This window comes from Adiantum capillus-veneris, chromosome 12, assembly GCF_014529385.1.
Source record: "Adiantum capillus-veneris isolate H3 chromosome 12, ASM1452938v2, whole genome shotgun sequence".
Classification (NCBI taxonomy): domain Eukaryota; kingdom Viridiplantae; phylum Streptophyta; class Polypodiopsida; order Polypodiales; family Pteridaceae; genus Adiantum; species Adiantum capillus-veneris.
In genome coordinates this window covers 43,047,419-43,064,166 of record NC_140942.1, presented here as the reverse complement: position 1 = coordinate 43,064,166, position 16,748 = coordinate 43,047,419, and the positions used below count along the sequence as shown (strand labels likewise).

General features: G+C 45.3%; 1 protein-coding gene across 2 annotated transcripts in view; it reads left to right on the top strand.

The window, feature by feature from the left end:
• EMB1467 (NADH-ubiquinone dehydrogenase) overlaps positions 1-11,451 on the top strand; it is a 64,638-nt gene extending 53,187 nt beyond the window's left edge. Inside the window, exons 5-6 of one of the 2 annotated variants that reach the window (XM_086525099.1) lie at positions 9,987-10,946; positions 11,052-11,451. In XM_086525099.1, coding sequence (XP_086381225.1) covers positions 9,987-10,904 — 918 coding nt within the window. In that variant the 3' untranslated portion in view covers positions 10,905-10,946; positions 11,052-11,451. Of the gene's footprint in view, positions 1-9,986 lie in introns of both variants that reach the window. The other variant, XM_086525098.1, reaches the window with a different exon arrangement.
• The last annotated feature ends 5,297 nt before the right edge of the window (positions 11,452-16,748 follow it).

Sequence of the window (16,748 nt, the reverse complement as noted above, 5' to 3'; positions counted from 1 at the left end):
TTTATTTAGTTTCACTTTTTGGAAACACCCCTTGGGAAATCTAACTGCCCTGCATTGCATACCTAGTGTGGAACTGTTCAGAGGGAGTCCAGGCCTGAGGGCAAGAGAGCACTAAGGTTGGACAAGGACTATGGTTAGCCAAAGTGGGGTCATTGACTAGCCAAAGTGGAATCCTTTGCTACAGAGGCTACATTTCAATTCTGGGTGTGGCTGCAGTGTACAAAGGGGGTCAGATGACCTAGAAAGATACAATGGCAGCATCTCCTAAAATTTAGGGAACTGCTATTTTGGGACTTGAAAATGTGTTTGCGTCATTACCTCCGGAATGACAAGGAGAACATTTTCTTACTCTGCCGTGAAGTCAACTGGGCAACCGGTTGGGAGATTTTTAGGCGGCAACCCCGAAACGGGAAAATGCTTGTAAATGCGCCAAGTGGCACATTCTGGTGCACTTTCCTCATGCATGGAGAAGTGGCGCTGAATTTGAAGGGAAAAGAGGCTCATTTGCAGATTTTGTCACAGGTTAAGAGCTATGGAGTGCTTGCTTTCCCTCCTATGTACCGTGCGGTGCCAGGAGTGATGCCCTGCACGCTACGCACTGCTCTCTCTCCCTCGCCTATGGCAGTATGTTATGCCCCTCTAGTGGGCTTTTCAATTGACCAATGTACAGTTGTGTGGGTTCATGCGCGATTGCCGAGGCAAGAGCCTCTTGCACATGTACTGGATTAGCTAGCGGCTAGTCCCCGTAGGTACAGGTGAATTCGGAGAGGTTTCACGCCAGAAATCTCGTCCAATTCAAAGGGCAAGTAGCCCTACAGGTGCGGGAGCTCGAGGACTTGCTACGGATGCGACCGGCACGGGAAACGGAGCCCGAAACAGTAAATTATAGCCTGCTGTGTATTTTTGCAGGTTTAGGGTTTTGGCCCTAAACGGTCCCTAATACCCCCAGGAGGTTCGGGGACGCGAGGGGACCGTTGTACAGGTGATCTGGCGCATTTTCGGGGCTGAAAACAGAGAATTCAGCGTGCTGCAGATTCTTGCCAGGTTTTGCAAAGTGCCCGTATGCGTCGGGTAAGTCATTCAATGCGTGGGAATATTGACTATGAAGGGTCCTAGTACAGTTATGTTGCAGAAATCGGACCGGAACAGTTGAAATTCAGCCAAGTTTGTGTGGGGCAGCTTGTAGGGAACCACAACGTTTATTCCCTCTTTTAAACAATAAAGAAATACCGAAAGGGGCGCCTAAGTTAGGGGCCAATCTGGTGTCGGTCTTCTCATACAGGTGCAATCTAGCAGCCTGTATCCCTTTCCCCTTTGTTGTGTCTTGAAAGAACAGGTAAAGTGGGCGACAAATTAAATGGGTGAAAGCAAATAAGGTTTAAGTCTAAAGTCTACCGCCCTTTTTGAAGTTAACAGGCCGGTTTCATGGTTCCATCCCCGGGATTAAATCACTTTTTCCCATAGAAGTGAGCCTTGGTCAGGTTGGGCTTAAAGACACAGGGGATCATAGACCAGACACAGGGAATTGCAATTATGGTTGACAGACCAGATGATGTGACTGAAGAGGTTTCCTCTTCACAGGGTCAATAGACACATTAAGTGGGTGAGTCTTCAAGACCACCACAGACGGATGATGATATATTCAGGACCCAGTTGGCTACTGCTGTGGCGATGTTCACAAAAGTAATGCAGAACCCGAGGTTTTTAGTCTTTCTACAACCTCCTCTTCCGTCTCAGCAAGTTGGGTCACTGGATCATATTCAAAAGCCTGTTAAGGCTCAAGCACAGGTGATGCATACTGCAGAGTCAATGGAAACACCTGTGCACTTAACAGAGAATATGCGGTCTCCACAACCTGTGCCTAAGGTGCAAGAACAGGTGGCTGAGATGCCAGTCTTATAAGCTGTACCAATTCAGCCAACCACTTTTCAGCAGCCTATAGCTGGTTCTAATGGGCAGGGAAGCAACCTACAGGCTATGCAACAAGTCTTCCCACCACCTTCAGTACACCCTGGCTATTTTGGAGGTGGATCGGTATTCCAGAGCATGGCTGGTCATGCACTTGGAAATCAGTTTTACACGCCAGGAACAGTTTTCGGGGGTGCTCAAACGATGATGCCTAACCCCATGTATGGTGTCACGGGCATGCTACCAGGGTTTCAAAGCACTCAGGGCCAATTTGGGATGCCACAGGCAAATTTTGGTATGGCTGGAATTACAAATCAGCAGCCAAATATGGCATTTCCAAGTCAACTTAATTGCGGTCAGGGAACACAAATGAACCCTAACAGTGTTCCCATGTTTCAGTCACTTCCATATGACAATTTAACGCCGCTGGAGAGGCCAACTCCGTACAAAGAAGGTGGCAAAGGTGTGACGTTCACGACCTTTACAGGGTTTGATGACAGGAAGAAGGCTCTCTCATTCCTCCAGCAGTTTGACAAGGCCTATGCAGGGGGAAACTTTACAGAGGCTTCAAAGGTCCGCAAGGAAGCCTCTTTCTTGACAGGGAAAGCGGGACAACTTTATTGCTTCAAGGGCAAGCTCCGTCCACATGGATTTACTTCAAGCAGATTTTTGCAGCAGCATGGTTATTTGATGACTTTGAAGCAGATGTCATGACAGAATGGCACCAGCTTAATGCTGCCACTTGCAAGAATCTGGATGACTACAATCGGAAGTTTTGGAAAGCTCTACTTCCAGTAACTTCCTATAGGTTTGTGCCATTGACAGAACAGATTGAAAAATACTGTTGTGGCCTACCCAAAGGATTGAGAAAATACTGCACGAAGACCAAAGTCACTACTTTGACGCAACTCATCGAGGTAGCAAACACTGGCAATGGTTTGCTCAAGGGAGAAGATTGTGAATTCAATATTGGCGTCAAGGAAGGATCTGCCAAGAAAAATTCAGCAAAGAAGTATGTTCCCAAGGAGGCTTCGAAAGTGACTCAGGAGCCAGCCAACGCAGGGAAAGACAAAGCTACGGCTGAATCAGAAAAGGTACCAGCGAAGAAATGGAAAAGACGTTTTCCTCGCAAGTCGGAAGAGCAAAAGAAGGTCCTGAGGTCAGAGAACAAATGCTTCATCTGTGAGCAGCCTCGCCACATTGCTTACAACTGTCCTACAAAGAAAAGGCCAGTTGATTCTGAAGACAAGGAGGATAGGAAAGGAAAAAGCCCATGGCTGGTCTAGTGCCAGATATGGTGGGCGACAAGCCAAATTTAGATGCAAGTGAGCTTTGTAGAGCATGGGGAAAGGTGGGGTATACAGCAGAGGCAGGTTTGGCATGTCCTGGCCATACAGAGGCTGTGACACCCATCATTGGAAAGTTGTGCCTACATATCCAGTCCTATGTAGATACTGAAGAATTTTACATCATGCCACTAGAGGGATGTGATGTGTTGTTAGGTATTCCTTGGTTATTTCGTGTACAGGGAATCATGGATGCCTACAACAAAAAGATCACTGTACAGAGCAGGGGAAAGACTCACATTCTGGATGTAACGCTCAAAGGGAAGTCTATTCCCATTGCATCAGCTTCTGCTATTACTTCTGTAATGAAAAAGCATCTTTCTACGTACTTGGTTTTTGCACGTGAAGTGTCAGATTGTGATGAATCAAATTTATATGTGCTAGATAAAGAAAGGTCAATGTTTTTACAACAGTATAGTGACTTTTTTTCCGATTCATTACCGTCTCAATTACCGCCAGAGAGACCCGAGGACCATGCGATAGATTTGGTGCCAGGCAGTAGCCACCAAATAAGCCTCCGTATAGGGTTAGTGCGGCTTAGCAGAAAGAGATAATGGGCCAAGTACAGGAGCTGTTAGAAAAGGGGCTGATTCAGCGCAGTTATCTCCATTCTGTTCTCCAGTGTTGTTGGTGCAGAAAAAGGATGGCTCATGGCGTATGTGCATCGACTACCGTGCATTGAACAAGAATACCAGCAAGAATAGGTTCCCTATACCTAGAATTGATGATATTCTGGACAAATTAGAAGGAGCAGCTATGTTTAGCAGGAGAGATCTTAAGAGTGGGTACCATGAGATCCGCATTAGATCAGAGGATGTGCACAAGACTGCTTTTAGAACAACGTTTGGCTTTTACGAATTTCTAGTGATGCCCTTTGGTCTCACAAATGCTCTTGCTACGTTCAATAGGATGATGGACAGAATTTTCCGTCCACACCAGCAGTTTGTTGGTACATTCTTTGATGACATGATAGTCTACTCAAAGAATGAAGAGGAGCATAGGCATCACTTGGCCATTGTGTTCGAAGAGCTACGCAGTCATAGGTTGCTCATCAATCCAAAGAAAAGTGAATTTTTTCTTGAAGAGATTCACTTTCTGGGACACATTGTCTCAAAGGATGGTGTCAGAATGGATCCTGCAAAAGTTGAAGCGATCAAGTCATGGCCAAATTTGAAGACGGTGCACGATGTCCGAAGCTTCTTGGGACTATGCTCCTATTACAGAAGGTTTATCCGAAATTTCATTGAGATTCCTTCACCTTTACATGCTCTTCAAAAGAAGGCAGTCACCTTTAAATGGACACAGAAAGAGATTTCAGCTTTTAATCTCTTAAAGGAAAAGATGACTTCAGATCTAGTCATTGTGTTGCTAGATCTTAGGAAGTCATTTGTGGTCCAGTGTGACGCCTGTGGTAGTAGCATTGGTGCAGTGCTAATGCAAGATGGCAGGGTAGTAGCCTCTGAGAGCAGAATTTTGCAAGGGTCAGAGATGACCATGCAGGTCTATGAGAAAGAGTTATTGGCCGTGATTCATGCGCTCTTAAGTTGGAAACACTACCTACCAGGTGCAGACTTTGTTGTTCCAACGGACCATTAGACCTTGCGATACTTCTTGACACAGACAAAGTTATCTGAGAAGCATATGCGATGGGCAAATATCTTGTCCATGTTCCATATTCAGATTGTGCATGTGGAAGGCAAGAAGAACGTTGTGGCTGATGCCTTGTCAAGGAAGCCACAAATTTCAGCTGTGTCAATTGCTTATCATCATGAACTTGATGATATGTGGGAACAGTTTGCAAATGATGAAGATTTTTCAAGGGTCTTCGAGCAACTAATGGATGGACAACGTCATGAACACTATCTTCTCAAAGATGGGTTCATGATGAGGCATGGCAGATTGTGTGTCACAAAGCCATTGCGACTCAAAGTTATGGAAGAGAGTCATGTCCCACCGTATGCAGGGCATCGTGGTATCGATGCTACAGTTAAAGCGGTTGAGACATTCTTCTATTGGCCTACATTGAGAAGGGATGTGGATGCCTTTGTGCGAGAATGCCTAATTTGCGAGAAGGTCAAGTTTGATAGGCAAAAGGCACCAGGGCTATTGCAACCACTACCTATTCCAGACAAACCATGGGAAAGTATTGCTATGGATTTTATCTTTGATCTTCCGAGAACGCAGACAGGAAACGATGGTATTTGGACCATCATTTGCAGATTTAGCAAGCAGGCTCATTTTATTCCTGTGAGGAAGAAGATAAAGCCAGATCAGATGGCACGCTTGTTTATGAGCAATATTTTGAAGTATCATGGCATGCCACAGTCAATTGTTAGCAACCGTGATCCACGCATGACAAGTTTGTTCTGGAGAGGCTTGTTTGAGAATATGGGCACCACGCTCAAATTCTCTTCGTCATTTCATCCTCAAACAGATGGGCAGTCAGAAGAGGCAAATTCTACTGTCCTAGATCTGCTGAAGTGCTATGTGTCAGATCATAAAGGAAAGTGGGAGCAATATTTGCCATTGGTGGAGTATGCATACAATAATACAATGCATTCATCAACTGGCAAGGCACCTTTTGAGATAGTTGAAGGTGGCAAGAAAGTTCCTCCCATACTGCATACAAAGGACAAGATATTTGAAGCAGATAAGTATGTTCAGGACATGGATGAAATGTACAAGAAGGTCAAAGTGGCCTTAGAGAAGACTCTGGCAAAGCAAAAGAAAGGTGCTGATCGTGACCGTCGTGAAGTGATATATTCACTTGGTGATTGGGGGCTCCTACGCTTTGAAAAGGCAAGGTTAAAGAAGATGAAGGGCAAGGAAAGACTGTTTCCAAAGCTCAGCATGCGTTTTTATGGGCCTTTTCAAGTGTGCGACATAATCAGTGATGTTGCATATAGGCTGAAATTGCCCGACAGTAGGAAGATTCACAATGCGTTTCATGTGAGTCTTCTCAGACCCTATGTGGGTGATGTGCCAGAGGATATGCCAGTTGAAGATCAGTCGAAAGTCGAGGAACTCGACGAGATCTTCGTCCCGGAACAGATTTTGGCACATAAAGAAAGAAAAGTGAAAGGCAAGGTTGCTAGGCGTTACTTGGTAAAGTTCAGAAACTATCCACCAATGGATGCTAAGTGGATGGAAGAAGGTGAACTTGCAGAGTCACCAACTGTGTTATCACTTTACCTTGAAGCCTTCGGTGTGCAACCTACCTTGACCCCTTGAGTTTCAAAGCTACATGGATTGTCTGTGTGACAATGGCTTCTGAAACAAATGATGTACATGGTATTTAAAGTGAGCTCAAATGAAATACCTGTTACATGAATGTTAGAGCTGTACAGATTGTCAGTTTGGCAATTGCTCTTATGGAATGTCCAAAAGTTTGGTTAGTGCTATAGAAGTGAGTATTTCTTGTCAGTTTGACAATGATACAGTTATTGCTTCTATTAAAGGATACATGTGTAACTGCATTCTTGAACTGTCGGTTTGGGTATGCTCGAAAGTGTTACTGGGCCCAACGTGTACTATAAGACAGTGGCAAAATGTGTGGCTATCATTTTGTCATTGGAAAGTTAGTGACTCAAAGCAATGGCAGAGTGCGAAGCTACCACTATGTCATTGGGACAGGGTTCACACGCAGGCAATACATGTGTCGACAAGGTGTTGAATACACCAGGGTTGACAATGAGCATGTATGTGTCGTACATGTGTCAACAGGTATTAGATACATCACTGTTGACTGTGAGCATGTACGACATAGATGCAAACGAGGACGTTTGAGATTTCAAGAGGGGGGTATGTCACCGGCGTGTGACTACTATCTATCCTTTTTGTTGATTTCTTTCTTATTATTTATTTACTTTCACTTTTTGGAAACACCTCTTGGGAAATCTAACTGCCCTGCATTGCATAGCTAGTGTGAAACTATTCAGAGGGAGTCCAGGCCTGAGGGCAAGAGAGCACTAAGGGTGGACAAGGACTATGGTTAGCCAAAGTGGAGCCACTTTGCTACAAAGGCTACATTTCAATTCTGGGTGTGGTTGCAGTGTACAAAGGGGGTCAGATGACCTAGAAAGATACAATGGCAGCATCTCCTAAAATTTAGGGAACTGTTATTTTGGGACCTGAAAATGTGTTTGCGTCATTACCTTCGGAATGACAAGGAGAACATTTTCTTACTCTGCCGTGAAGTCAACTGGGCAACCGGTTGGGAGACTTTTAGGCGGCAACCCTGAAACGGGAAAATGCTTGTAAATGGGCCAAGTGGCACATTTTGGTGCACTTTCCTCATGCATGGAGAAGTGGCGCTGAATTTGAAGGGAAAAGAGGCTCATTTGCAGATTTTGTCACAGGTTAAGAGCTATGGAGTGCTTGCTTTCCCTCCTATGTACAGTGCGGTGCCAGGAGTGATGCCCTGCACGCTACGCACTGCCCTCTCTCTCCCCTATGGAAATATGTTGTGCCCCTTTAGTGGGCTTTTCATCTGACCAATGTACAATTGTGTGGGTTCATGCGCGATTGCCGAGGCAAGAGCCTCTTGCACAGGTACTTGATTAGCTAGCGGCTAATCCCCCGCAGGTACAAGTGAATTCAGAGAGGTTTCACGCCAGAAATCTCGTCCAATTCAAAGGGCAAGTAGCCCTACAGGTGCGGGAGCTCGAGGACTTGCTACGGATGCGACCGGCACGCGAAACGGAGCCCGAAACAATAAATTACAGCCTGCTGTGTATTTTTGCAGGTTTAGGGTTTTGGCCCTGAACGGTCCCTAATACCCCCAGGAGGTTCGGGGATGCGAGGGGACCGTTGTACAGGTGATCTGGCGCATTTTCGGAGCTGAAAACAGAGAATTCAGCGTGCTGCAGATTCTCGCCAGGTTTTGCAAAGTGCCCGTATGCGTCGGGAAAGTCATTCAATGCGTGGGAATACTGACTGTCAAGGGTCCTAGTACAGTTATGCTACCGAAATCGGGCCGGAACAGTTGAAATTCAGCCAAGTTTGTGCGGGGCAGCTTGTAGGGAACCATAGCGTTTATTCCCTCTTTTAAACAATAAAGAAATACCGAAAGGGGCGCCTAAGTTAGGGGCCAATCTGGTGTCGGTCTTCTCATACAGGTGCAATCTAGCAGCCTGTATCCCTTTCCCCTTTGTCGTGTCTTGAAAGAACAGGTAAAGTGGGCGACAAATTAAATGGGTGAAAGCAAATAAGGTATAAGTCTAAAGTCTACCGCCCTTTTTGAAGTTAACAGGCCGGTTTCACAAGTACTTCGTTTAGTTCAATTGCGACACAACCGCATGCTCCAAGGACCTGGCAAGTTTTCAAGATAGTATTTGCACGCAGTTATACGACTTCTATGTTTGAAGTTCGGATCTTGGCAGAATGGGGCAATTTCAATATGCTTGTCACAAAGACCGTGGACGACTATAACCAAAGGTTTCTCGATGTATACCTTCCGGTATCCTTCTTTACGTTGGTACCCTTGGAGGCCCAATGCAAGCGATACACCATTGGACTACCATCACCATTGCAAGAATATTGTATCTCCAAGCAAGTCTCCACCATGCAAGAGCTTATGGACCATACCGTGGTCGGCTACAACTGATGAAGGGAAAGGTAGAGTTCACCACAGAGGAACCTCCGGCCACTAACCACAACTGTTGACAACAACGAAATGTCTTTAGTAGTATGTAGGGAAGTAGTAGGAGTTTTCTTCTGGGGAGAAGATTTAGATACTGTATGAGAAGTAGATGTAGTAGTATAGTCAGGAGAGTATGATGGAGAAGAGATAGAGACATCCTTGCTTTCGTTAAGCAGAGAAAGTTCTTTTTCTTGGGCCTTGCTCTTGGAAGGCCGTTTGTCGTGATCTGGAGATCCCTTGTGCGTTTCGGCACCTCTTTTCGCACGATCCTCCTGCAGGTTACTTCCATTAGCAGGATTTTCTTGACGCCCATCAGCATCCGTTCCTTGCGGCTTTTTGATTCCGTCCAAAGCCTTTTGGACAGCCGGCAACGAAATAAGTTGTTGCAATTCCGTGGTCGCACTTGCTGAAGTTCGTCTTCAACGGTTCTTCCGTGGCTTGTCATGGTTCTTCCCGTTCCTTCCCGTTCCTTCCCGGAATCGTGCTCCTTTGCAGAGAAAGAGAGGAATCCGAGCCCCATTTTCTGGTCCCAAATACTGTGTCGAACTTCTCCCTCAACTCTGTTTAGTTGAAAGATTATTTATTTTCATCTTGTTGATTATTCGTGTGCGCTTCCGTTCATGACAGTCAGTGTTTACCGGAAGTCGGTTTTTCTCAGCGGTTTTCACCATCAGATTGACATACTCGGACCTGCCAGCGCTTTGAGGAATATATGGACGTAGCAAAAAGTTTGTTGTGAAGAAATCAGTTTCATCCTGCATTTAAATGATTTACGTCCTTGTAGGCATTTGTTATTCGTTTGTTACAACTTGCTTTAGGTTGTTTTGCACGACTTTCACCACTATGACGTCCTCCCTGAAAGTGTAGGCTTGCATAGAAAAGCAAACGCCTGAAGAGACACTGGCTAGATTGGAATGACTTAAGAAAAAAAAAAGTGTAACCTTGTAGACTTTAGTAAAACGGCAAGGTATGTATTTGGCTAAATAAATGCAAAGTGGTTAATGTGAATAATTCCTTTTGAACTTCACTATTGAACATATTCTACTCTCAATGTTCTGGGCTGCTGATGGGTTTTATGGTCCAAATTGCAGCTTCGAAACGAGGCACCCTTGGTGAACACAAGATTGAGAAAGGCTGTTAGGAATAATGGTGCTAAGGTGGCATCCATCGGCCCAGCTGTGGATTTAACTTACAAGCATACACATTTAGGTACAGGGCCAGAAACTTTAATGCAGGTGGCAGAGGGCCAACATCCATTTTTTTCAGTTTTGGCAAAAGCGAAGAATCCAGTTGTCATCGTGGGTGCTGGGATTTTTGAAAGGGCTGATAGGGAAGCTGTAATGGCAGCTGTTCAAAAGATTGTGGAGAAGGCCACTGTGGTGAAGGAAGATTGGAATGGCTTCAACGTTCTACTTCTTAACGCGTCCCATGCTGCTGGATTGGATCTAGGCTTGGTGCCAGGAGTCGGAGTATCGACAAATTGGAAGGAGTCTGTCAAATTTCTCTATCTTTTAGGGGCAGATGATACACCTTTGAATGACATTCCAGAGGACACCTTTGTTGTTTACCAAGGCCATCATGGAGATCACAGTGTTTATCGGGCAAATGTAATACTGCCTGGTGCAACATATACGGAGAAGGAAGGAACCTATGCGAATACGGAGGGCCGGGTCCAGCAAACTCTTCCTGCAGTACCTATCATAGGGGATGCCAGGGATGACTGGAAGATCCTGCGAGCGGTTTCTGAAGTAGCCAAAGTAAAGCTTCCTTACGATACCATAAGTGCCCTCAGAGCGAGAATGCTAGCAATTTCACCGAACTTGTTTCGTGTCGATGAACTTGAGCCTTCTTCGAGGTGGGTGCCCGACTCGAAGCCAGCAGCTCCAGGAAAGGTGGACGCATCCCCATTTAAAAGCACAATAGAAAACTTTTACATGACAAATTCTATCTGCCGGGCATCGAAAATAATGGCTCAGTGTACTGCTGCTTTCTCTGGGTCAAAAGGCTGAGGCGATTCTTCACTACACATTTTTCAATGGGACTGTATACAGGTTACTGTTCTTGATTTTCTTGTTACATGTAATCTCAAATTGTGCTCGCTCAACCGCCTGCCATGGCAGCTCAAAATTTATTGACAGTGCAACCGTCATGTGCAGGCATTTGAGCAATAAAGTAGCAATAATCAGTCATGTGAGCCTTGGGCCATTTCTGGTTTTCAGGCACTTCCAGGTTTCTTTACTTGAGCAGCACAAGGCCATGCTTCTTGCAATCGTACGAGCACATTCCTTAGCATTTCCAGTCTCTGACAGGGTTCTGTTCTTACTTGATTCCGATATAGCAAACGTTTCTGATGAGGTTATAGAGTTCCATTAGATTCCCCTTATTATGTGTCTGTGTCCTCTGCCATGATTGATTGTTTATTGCCACATTTAAGCATTTCTTATGCTTTGGGTGATGTGGCACAATTAATGTGTAAAATGGTGAAGAGATGAATGCCTATAACATGGTGCTAATGTGGATGATATTTCTGGTGCAATCTACTCAAATGTTTATGGTGCTTGGTTTGGCAATATGTCTCGGATCAAATTCTGGGAGCTGTGCATTAGGTTTTGTATATGAAAATGTGAGAGCAGGCAAGCAATGTGTAGTTCTAGGAACTGTGCTTCAGTAATTTAGTTATGAAACATAGTTTTTTAATTATGGTTTATGCATTGGTTAGTGCATGGCTTCCTCTCTTGTAAACATTGCTATACAGGCTTTTTTGGTTGATGTTCTTCCCATGTTTGAAGCAAAATAAGCTTGTGCTAGAGCTTCTCTTTTGCAGGCGTCTTATGGAAGGCATGATTCATATTTTCATTGCTACAGATTTTTGTGAAAATGTTACCCAGTTTTTGCTTCATAGCAAACTCGTAGGTACACCTCTGCTTGATGTTCCATCCATTGCTCGTATGTCCTTGTAGTATATGAGTGCCAACATGGTTAGCCAAGCATATTAGTGGAGATAAGAGGGTTTCCTCTGTCAAAGGGTTTGATCTAGTTTGGGAATGACTCAGTGCTGTTGACAAGCTTATCCTTGCACTTTCCTTTCAAGGGTGACTATGGGCTTATCTTGTATCGATCTAGGTGTCAAAAATAGCTCTTTGCAATAGTTAGGGTGATACTTTTGAACTTGGATGTCGGTTTGGCTGTCATGGATATTGGTAGTATCATTGGTAAGCGGGCAACTTGGAGTCTATTGTGTTTGGTCATAGTATATTTCTCTCTCTCCACACTGGAACATCGTGGGACGGCCCAAGATGAGGAGATTGCGTTACTCACGGAGGAGCTTGCAAAGGTGCGATTTTGAAACACACTTGAAGAGGGAGAATTGCAACCTTCAGTAATAAAAGAAAACACGATCAAAGAGGCCATCAAAGAGGGGGAGAGCAGCACAAAGAAATGACGATTTCTTGCGTGGATGTTATTAAAAAGACTCAATAGAAAGTGGATGAGGCCGAGAAATGGATCGAGGTTGCCAAGAAAGGGAAAGGCAAGGAAACAACGTCCACATTGACCATTATTAACTTGACACTAGAAGAGGAGCAAAGAAGAAGAGTGTGCGCTTTATATGTGAGACTTTGTGGCCTTAAAAACAAAGATAATGTGGACAAAGAGGTAAAATAATTGGGTTAATGAGCCAATGCATACGAATGCATACGAGAGCTTGGAGAGTGGGCAATAAGAAAAATGGAAGCAATGGGGAAACTTGAAAGAAAGGGTACTCATCCTTTGTTTTCCCTCCATGGAAGCGAAGGACGACTTTTGAAGAGACCAACTTTTAAGAAGACATCTTTCTCGGGGATGACTTTACCCTCTCGTAGATCGCTCATATGCAGGAGGTAATGCCCAAGATTAGAGCGGCAAGGAAAAAAGGTAAGATTGCCTTTTACCGAGATGGAAGGGTAGTGATATTGGAGTGACATCCCAGATGATGGTACGAGACCTTTGCGAACACTCTCAAAGTTGCTACTTGGAATTGTAATGGATCTATGCATCTTGATGTGGGTGCTTTTGAGGATAGTTTTAATGGGAGAGACATCATTTTCTACTCTGAGGCATATCAGGCCCCTGGGCAGTCTATGCCTCACGTCAGTGGATACAGATAGGAGACAACTTGCATGCAAGAGTCACGATGAGAGCACAGAGGGCGGGGTTTAGGGGGAGTGACAATGTTACTCAAGGAGGAGCTGCAGCCATTGATACATATAGCTCGTAGGGATGAGTAGGCTAGGTACATGTGGGTGAGATTGAGAGCACAGACAGGCAAATATCTCTACATTGCTATTTGCTACTTCCCCCGAAGTACGTTAGTATATGCACCACCCATAGGATGTTCCCCCTTTTCTATTTTGGATGATGACATATAGGAGTTCTCTAGAGATGGTGATATTATCATCCTAGGGGCCTTCAATACTGCTCACCACCATATGTTTTTTTTATGATACTTCAGAGGAGATGTTGAGAAAGCTAGATGATACTTAAGAGGAGATGTTGAGGGATACTTCAGAGGAGATGCTGAGGGAGCTAGATGTGTAGAGGGACTTGAGAGGAGATGCTAAGGGAGCTAGATGTGTAGAGACGGGCCTGTTTAGACTATCACAAGATGTGGAGTATACTGAGTATGGACCACACTTGATAGATATGGGACTGTAAATGGGTTGGCCACCTTGAATAGCCTACAGAGATTTCTCGTTGCGGGAGGTTTTACATGCTTTCCACAGACACGGAGCCAACCGAGCTTCATTTCTAGTATCGAGGATCTCAAGGTTGGACCCTGATGTGCTTGATGAAGTCCAAGTGGAGGAATCTAGGCCTATAGAAGTAGACATGCAGATAAAGATGCTATGCACTGCCATCTTGATGGCCGTGCTTGCTAAAGTGGAACTAGACCTGTTGGTGTGGCAGTAGAGAATTCCCTTGTGTCGATGACCATCTCTTTCTAGTTTAGTGTAGCACACAAGCCACGGGTAGCGGCCCCTGCTCACTACACCTTTACGTGGGAGATGGACATGATATGTATAGATGGGATCTAGAGACGCTTGTGCACTGAGGAGCCAGGGTGACCTTTGGAGGAGCTTACTACTATACTGACACAGACATTGCATGATGCACCAGCAGAGGCATACACACACACACCTAGTGTGAGCAGAGACGACATTATGGGAGCATGCGCCAAGATAGCTGGTATGATGAGGAATGCTGCGAGACAGAGCCAGACTTCTGAGGGAGGTGCTTTTGGGGGACATCACTCACAGACAGTCCCGGATTGACTTCCGATGCCTAGTGCGGCAGAAGAAGAGGGCTTTTTTGGCTCGACTAAAGAAGGATCTATACCATCTAGGATGAGGTCCGGGAGAGCATATGATCATGATGGCTTAGTGGCTGAGCATTTTATACATGTGAGGGATCTTCTTGCAGAGCTTCTAACAGTTATGTTCAACCGTGCCATGTGTGAGGGCTTGCATGATACTTGGAGCTTATCTACTATTGTACCTATCTTCAAGTCAGGAGACCCTATGGAGCTTGGGAATTATCATACTATCATGATTGGACACACATTGGCACGATTGTATGCATCATTTCTTGAGCAACAGCTGAGTAGATGGGCAGAGAGGGAGGGTATACGTGCAGCCGTGCAGGTAGGGTTCAAGAGAGGTTTTTCTACTTTTGACCACATCCTAACACTTAGAGCCATTATTGAGAAGGGCAGATCACATGGGAGACGGATCCATTGTAGCTTTGTGGACTTCCGCAAAGCATTTGACACAGTACCCAAAGCTAGATTGATGCGCAGACTACAGGAGATGGGAGTACCCATATAGCTGATATGGGGGACCATGGCATTATACAGATCAGTAGTGGGGCTTGTACGCACTTCAGAGGGGCTATCTACATTGCAAGGCTGCCCTCTCTCTCCTACTCTATGTGGTATGTATGTGGATGATGTTTTTGACTATATTGAGAGAGATGGTGATAGAGGTGCATAGCTGGCAGGGACATGGATTTCGCTATTGTTATATGCTGATGATATTGTGTTGATCTCCGACTCTCTGGAGGGGATGCAACGTCATTTAAATGCTTTGCATAGGTTTGCCCATGAAAGTGGTTTGTCTGTCAACCTTGGTAAAACCAAGGTTATGGTGTTTAATACCACCTCACAGTGGATCAGGAGGTGAGCACCAACATTCACATATGGCAAGGAGACAATGGAATATACATATGCTTACACTTATCTTGGGGTGGTCTCTAGTGGACCAACATTTCATTGGCGAGAGCAGCAGAGACTAGACTGACCAGAGCCTATGTAGCATTGGGTAGATTGGAGAGGATGTGGTCACAGGTTCAGTTTCAGGAGCCTCAGACGAAGCTCTAGCTCTTTGACACTTTGGTGGCTTCCGCATTGCTCTATGAAATTGAGATATGGGGATCTTCATTGGACCATCATGGGAGGTCGGGTCGCACTGATGGATGGGGGGACATGGAGAAGCCTCTGTTCTCTATGATCTCGCGGCTTATTAGAGCAAGGCTTCGGTACCTTGTGACAGTATCCGAGCATAGCTAGCTGCCCCCCCACTACCGCGTGTGGGACCTTTCCAGAGACAGATATGCCTTCTTAGCACTTGAGTCCTCCTAACAGTTAGCCATGCAGGGAGATACATCATGCTGGTATGTGGAGATGACATCATGGTTTCAGGCACATGAGTTCAACATGAACAGATTGCTCCCCTTCCAGCACTCATTGGATGCACCTTCTCTGACTGTTACCCAATCCGAGATCACCAAGTTCATCCGCTAGGACCTGAGTCAACTAGACAACACGAGGACATGCATACAGCCGGCACAAGAGCTGGGCACGAAGATGGCTTTCTATAGAGAGCATCTTCTCCAGCTTACGGAGGATGGTTTTGTGACGAGACCCAAATACATGGACACCCACTTGTCTCATGGGATATGATCACACATCTTCACACCAGAGATTGAGAGATGCAACGGAGTGCCATACGAGGCCATGACATGCCCCCTGTGTCACATGGAGTGTGAGATAGAGTTTCACTACACATGTCACTGCCCAGTCAACTATGAGATACGAGGTTGCTTCCACTGCTTGTCCACAGAGAGGCCTTTGGACCACTCTCTAGAGTCATGGGGTACGAGGACCAGAGATGCATGGGATTGCTTTTTCTCGAGTTGCACAGACACAGAGAGAGCTTGATGAGAGGAAAGGCTAGCCAATCTGAGAGACGGATCACATAATTTTTTAGAGTAGACACTGGATTCCCGAAAGACCTACTACCATAGCAGAGTCCACATTCTCCTCACACCAGAGGCACGCTGATCGACCGAGTGACCGAGCTAGGGAGATCTAGACGTCCATGACTGCGAAGGACTACAGAGCATCGACGAACGTTGCATCAAAGGATTCGGGGATCACTTTGGCCCGACATGCACGACGCCTAGTCAGACTACTGACCATGGAGGAGATTGATGAGATCTCCCAAGGATCGATGTTGGATCTCTATTTTTGAGGAACACCCACACTATGTTGTCTTAGCCCCCCACTCACTTCACCCCCCTACCCATATCCTACACAAGCCCAGCTAGCTGCTTAGCTCGCATCTAGCAGCTTAGGATTCTATAGTATTTTTATTATGTTACTCAGACTTTGTATCAGATCCACCACATTGTAGGTTCTGTTCCTTTTGTTATTTCTTGGATACCAAAGCATAATTATTATATAATTTAGCAAAGTTCAGTGATTTTAAGGTTTACAAATCTTGTCAATGTGTCCCACTACTTCAACATTTTGGAAGCAA